Source organism: Dendrobates tinctorius, unplaced genomic scaffold (genome assembly GCF_039654945.1).
Source record: "Dendrobates tinctorius isolate UK_male_01 unplaced genomic scaffold, ASM3965494v1 ptg000020l, whole genome shotgun sequence".
Taxonomy (NCBI): Eukaryota; Metazoa; Chordata; class Amphibia; order Anura; family Dendrobatidae; genus Dendrobates; species Dendrobates tinctorius.
The window spans coordinates 33,983,524-33,989,523 of NW_027361688.1; the positions used below are offsets into that span (position 1 = coordinate 33,983,524).

Genomic DNA, 6,000 nt, shown 5'->3' on the forward strand with positions numbered 1-6,000 from the left:
TTAATATTGTATTGTGGTTCACAGCATCATAATAATCTGTCACATGTTGTTACACCCCCCATTACCAAACAAGACCCCCCCCCCCCCATCTCCCACCCATTACTATAATGGCTGCTTCATCTCCTCGGCGCAGAAATGCACATGTGCACAGACTCGTCCCATCTTTAGAAGCCATCATTTGCCTGTAGAATAGGCGATAACTCGCTCATCGGTGGGGGTCTGACTGCTGTCCTTCCCCATAACTTTAAAGTAGATTGTCAGCATGATGAATAAAAAGGGCTCACCCATCCAGTAAGAGCAAGAGCAACCTGGTCTGGGCCGCAGCTGAACCAGGTCTGACCTCCATGGTACGCATATCCTTCTGAGTGTACAGCGTCAGCACTATGTCATGGTCTTGGACCCCTCATATTTTACAGGGAAGGATGATGGATGACTTACTTATTCCAGTGCTTGTATATCTTTTCAAGCGTCTTCTTGTGCGAATTAAAATTCTGTAGAGAGAAAGGAGAAAAAAAAAAAAGTAATTTAGTTCTCAAACAAGCGACACTTATCACCTCGTCTTGTGGCCGGGACGCATGGGGATAAGTGGATGTGTTGTGACCAAGCTGTAAAGTGTGGAATCTGCAGGACTTCTTATAACTGGTGTGCTGTGCTTGGGCAACAATCAGGTTGCAATGTGACAATATGTATTCATTGTGGTAAAAAAAATAAAAATAAAAAAAAAAAAAAAAGGGAGGGAGAAAAAGTCAATGCAAGAACATAGTGCACTCCTGGATGAGAAAAAATATCAACATACTTTATTAAGGACAGACAAACACCCAAGATGATTAAAAACATTTAAAACCATATGAAACAACACAATCACATCCCTTGGATAAATAGTCAACATATGAATCAGTATGAACTGTGACACAGATGAACAAACTCACGAACATACCATAGGGGTCTATATTCAGTGTTGTATATAAATGGGACCTTTCCTGCTAGGGCGACTCAGACAAAAGAATCAACACAAGGTATGCAGTATACACATTATTAAACAATATCAGTAACAGTAGGTGGGCGTCCCCCCAAGAACGGTGATAAAGTGCATGCAAAACGTTGGGCCCAACATGAAAAAATCATAAGCACGTGGGGAAAAACGAGTGCTGGAATGAGAAGGAGTGTATACAATATATATGCATGTAATGTGGGAGCCAAGAAGAGAAATATAATGACGGTAAACAGCCCAAGGTATGACAGCCTATTAGTGGGGCTAAAACAAAATAAATGGGTAATAGCTGCTGCAAGAGCACCAGTGTGGGCTATAGGGAATCGGCATATATCACCTAGAAAGAGCAGTCAGGCAGTCAAACCAAAGATGTCTGACACTTCCCCTGACGAAGCTGCCTCTGCAGCGATACGCATGGGGCTCCTCTCCCTGGTCCCAGGACTGCTTCCTTATCATGGACATCCCCAACATACTTGGTTTGACTTCAAGTTGTTGAGAAGAACAAGTCAGGGTTGGGTTATAAAAAATATCCCAATCTCTAATGATTGCACCAAATGGAAAGAACATGGTACCACAACAAACCTGCCGAGAGGCTCGCCCACAAAAAGTCAGCCCGGGCAAGGAGGGCATTAATCAGAGAGGCAGCACGGAGACCAAAAGGTAACCCTGAAGGAGCTAAAGAGTTCCCAAGCAGAGACTGGAGTCCATACAACAAAAATACACTACATACAGGTGGCCTTTATGGAAAAGTGGGCAGAAAAAGCCCCAAAAGACATGTGGGAGACTCACTAAATAAATGGAGGAAGGTGCTGTGGTCAGATGAGACCAAAATTGAACTTTTTGGCCACCATGTCTGGTGCCAAACCAACACAGCTCATCACACCATAAACTCCATCCCCACAGTGAAACATGGTGGTGACAGCATCATGCTGTGAGGATGTTATTTGGCAGCAGGGACAGGAAAAATGGCCCAAATCGAAGGGAAGATGGATGGTGCAAAATACAGGGATATTCTTGAGCAAAACCTGTTTCAGTCTGTCAGTGATTTGAGGCTGGGATGGAGATTCACATTTTAACAAGACAATGACCCAAAGCAAACTACTAAAGCAACACTCAGTGGTTTAAGGGGAAACATGTAAATGTTTTGCAGTGGCCTAGTCAAAGCCCAGACCTTAATCCAATCAAGGATCTGTGGTCAGACTTGACGCCTGCTGTTCACCAGTGGAAACATCTAAGGCCTCTTTCACACTTCAGTTTTTTGCATCAGTCAAAAACCGCCAAAAGGACGGATGCTGGATCCGTTTTAGAACTGATGACAACGGATGCCACCCATCCGTTTTTTGACGGATCCGCAAAATGAAGAATTTTAAAGGAATCGCAGGAGAGGGAGAGATTTTTTTTTTGTCCGGCACCCAGAAAGAATTTTGGGTTAAATGAGTGTCTGGAGGATCCGCCAGAAAAAAAACGTTGCAAGCTCCGTTTTGAAATCTTTGAGGATGGTGACGGACAGCAACTTTTGGCGGATCCTCAAAAAAAAACCGGATGCAACGGACAGCAATCCATCACAATCCGCCATTAATGAGTCAATGGAGAAAAAAAACGGATCCTCAAACGAAAATTGAGGATCCGTTTTTTTCAAAACCTGGCGGATTGTGACTGATTGTAAAAAACTGAAGTGTGAAAGAGGCCTAACTTGAACGAGCTGGATTTGTTTTACCTTGGGGAATGGGCACAAGTCCCAGTGGCAAGATGTGGAAAGCTGGTAGAGATTCATCCAAAGCAACTTACAGCTGTGACTGCCACAAAAGGCGGCTCTAACTCTAGAGGGGGGTGAATAGTTATGCACACTGCAGTTTTATTTTGTCCTATGCTTTTTGTGTCACAATAAAAAGTAAACTAAATATTGACAGTTGTAGGACTGTTCTTTACATGAACTGACCCTAAAAAAAAAAAAAAGGTAAAATTCCAGAATAAGAGGTATCAAAAACACGAAACATCCCATGGGGGTGAATACATTTGCAATCCACTGTATCCTCCTAACATAAAGGGGCTGATTCATTAATGCATTTGCACCTGTTTGAGTGTGCATTTTTCTTTTTTGCCTTATTCTTTTAATTTGCATCTTTTTAAAGTCTGATCCATTTGTGTGTTACTTTTTATTTTATCTTTTTTTTATGTTCACCATTGTGCGCAGGGTTTAGGGTTTCCAGATGCTTTCGGCTGAGTCACAGTTTGCGGCTATTCGAAAACAAGTCACAAGTGTACTCCAGTTATTTTTACACCATTTTACAAAACGTTTGAGCTAAAAACTAGCATAAAAAAGGTGAAAAGGCAAAAATAAAGACAATTTTTATCTTTGTGCAAAAATTCATGAACCTATTAGCTCCACTTTCAAGAGTTTGGAGCAAAACACAGCAGTGAATGCTGCAAGACAAGACAGAAAATGAGAAAAAAAAACCAAAAACTGCAATAATTAACTTGTACATTAGCTCCTAAAGTTTAGATAGTCCCAACATGTCGTAGCTCATTGAGTGTTATGTTGTTACTCCCACAACTGTATCTTGTAAATGTAGCATAGTTCTTCTGATTTGCTATGTCGTGTACCCCATTTGCAGGGCATTGCAGTAGCTTGGGTTTCCATGGTTATGACCACTCACAGTGACCAGGGCTGTGGTGTCGGAGCCCATTTTGGTGGAGTTGGAGTCATGGAAATTGAGGAGTTGGAGGTTTGGTTTACCGACTCCACAGCCCTGATTAGTGACAGTTATCCATTAGTGGTCGTAACCACAGATACCCCAAGCAATGGCAATGCCCTGCACATGGGGTAAGCAGGAAAGCGATTTAGAAGACCCATACTACAGTTCTAAATGGAGGTATTTGCTATTATCTCACCTACTACATATTGGAATAGGATCTTGGAGAAGGGAATACCCCTTTAAAAAGGGAATATCCAGCACTGGTCACTTGAGTATTAAGGGGTCAGTGATGATGATTAGCCAACATGCTTGGATAAGGTTTGCTGAACTAACAGGTGATCCTTGCATATGCTGCGGCTGTCGAATGGCCACGAGACAGGTAGGTGCGGGGACTCTGAGCATATTATTCAAGCATGCCAAAGTCACTCGGTTAGCACCCGAGCATGCTCAGATAACACCTTATCCCAGCACGTTCGCTCATCACTAATGCTGCACATGAGCGTCCGCAGTTACTGTGCAGAGTCGAGAGTCTTATTCACTATAACAGGACACGCTCCTGCACCCCCCCCCCGGCAGGCATGAACGGGACACCAGGGCTGTGGAGTCGGTAAGCCAAACCTGCGACTCCGACTCCTCAATTTCCCTTACACCGACTCCCACACATATTGCTTATATTTAAGTGAAAAATTTATTGTAGTACAATGTGAACCTCAGACATTTAATCATTTTTATGATCCAATAATCAAGATATTTAGATAGAACAGAATATATATTGGTGTACTACCCGGTTTTCATTCTTTTTGGTACAGATACGATATGGATAGACAGATATGGATAAATGGATAGATAGAGCAGATTTCTAATCTGCTTTTGCTATTGAAAACATTATCTATGAGCTCAAAAACCTTTCAGGTGATGCAGTTTTTTAAAAAGATGATCAGCTTTTGCAGCTGAAAAACGTATCCTCAAAAAACACAGGAAAAACGCTGTGTGTGAATGTAGCCTTAGATCAGGAATATAACAGCCATTTATAGGACATTTCATAACTTTCCCAAACTCCTATGAAAAAATATTCAGCACATCCTGCATTGAATTACTGTACCCAATTTATTATATATTTTAGGAATCGGAGTCGGTCCATTTTATACCGACTCCAACTCCGACTCCACCAAAATGAGCACCGACTCCGTCTCCACGACTCCGACTCCACAGCCCTGCGGGACACATCCGTAATACTGGACAGGTGTGCCAGCATTCTGGTAGGATGTATGAACACCGACACTGTAAGGCACTGCAGATTCACCTGCGAGTTTTTATCTGCAGAATCGCAGGTAAAACCTCAGGTAAAATACCTGCGGTTTGCCACCTGGACAATTGTTTCTGTGGATTTAAAACCGCAGCTTTTCCGCAGTTAAAAACCGCAGCGTGTGCACAGCAGAATGTTAATCCCATAGGAAAACATACTACTGTACACTGCAGAACTGCTGCAGTTCTGCTGCGGCCAAAACCGCAGCAAAAACCGCAGCATGTGCACATAGCCTAAAAGTCTCTGGAGTGAATGGAGCCTTAATGTGGAGGCGAGACCAACACTGCACCCAATTCACAGGAAAAATGTAAAAATACAAAAAAATTGATACATTTAAAAAAAAGTTTAAGACACCAGGAGGACTATAGTCTATGTACCCAAAGTCTCCACCCCCCCAGCCTGTCTCCACACAGGGCTGTGCAGAATATGACCACGGACACATGGCTCCCTCACCTCTCCGCTCTCCTGCTGCAGCTTCCTGGCCGTCTCTGACAGTCCGTGCTGCAGGAGGTGATTGTATATGAGCGCCAGCAGCGCTGTGCTGCGCTTCGCCATGGTGCTGACACTGACTGCAGCTCTGCCTCCTCTCAGCCACCACGTGCTTCCTGTAACGTTACTTCCGGGTTCCGCTCTCCAGGTGCATTGTGGGACGGCTGCGCGTCCATTTCTTTTGAAGAAACTTTATGTGAACAAACAACCAACACAACTGACATTGTTCCCGGCACTGAGCTGTAGCCCGTAGTGCGGCTGTCCTGGTCTGTCCGCGGTATGGGGTGAAAATAAAACCCATTTTGCACCAAATTTACGAACATAAGGTGCACTGACACCGAGTAACAATGTCTGCAAAGGAGACTCCAGTAATCACAGCTGTCTTTCCTGTATAACACTAGGGGCAGGGAACTTGCTGCTGGAGTGTTGCTTATGTGTGCCCACGATGCGATTTTTAAGCGTTTTTGCTGCGATTTTCGGCGCAAAAACATTTAAAAATCGTGTACAGAACGCCCCCC

General features: G+C 43.5%; 1 protein-coding gene across 8 annotated transcripts in view; it reads right to left on the reverse strand.

The window, feature by feature from the left end:
• The window catches only part of TCOF1 (treacle ribosome biogenesis factor 1), a 146,793-nt gene extending 141,153 nt beyond the window's left edge, over positions 1-5,640 (reverse strand). For all 8 annotated transcript variants that reach the window (XM_073567977.1, XM_073567982.1, XM_073567981.1 and 5 more), the window contains exons 1-2: positions 5,447-5,640; positions 439-491 (exon numbers count right to left, since the gene is read on the reverse strand). In XM_073567977.1, the coding sequence (XP_073424078.1) occupies positions 439-491; positions 5,447-5,548 (155 nt within the window). In that variant the 5' untranslated portion in view covers positions 5,549-5,640. The remainder of the gene's footprint in view (positions 1-438; positions 492-5,446) is intronic.
• Positions 5,641-6,000: the final 360 nt, after the last annotated feature.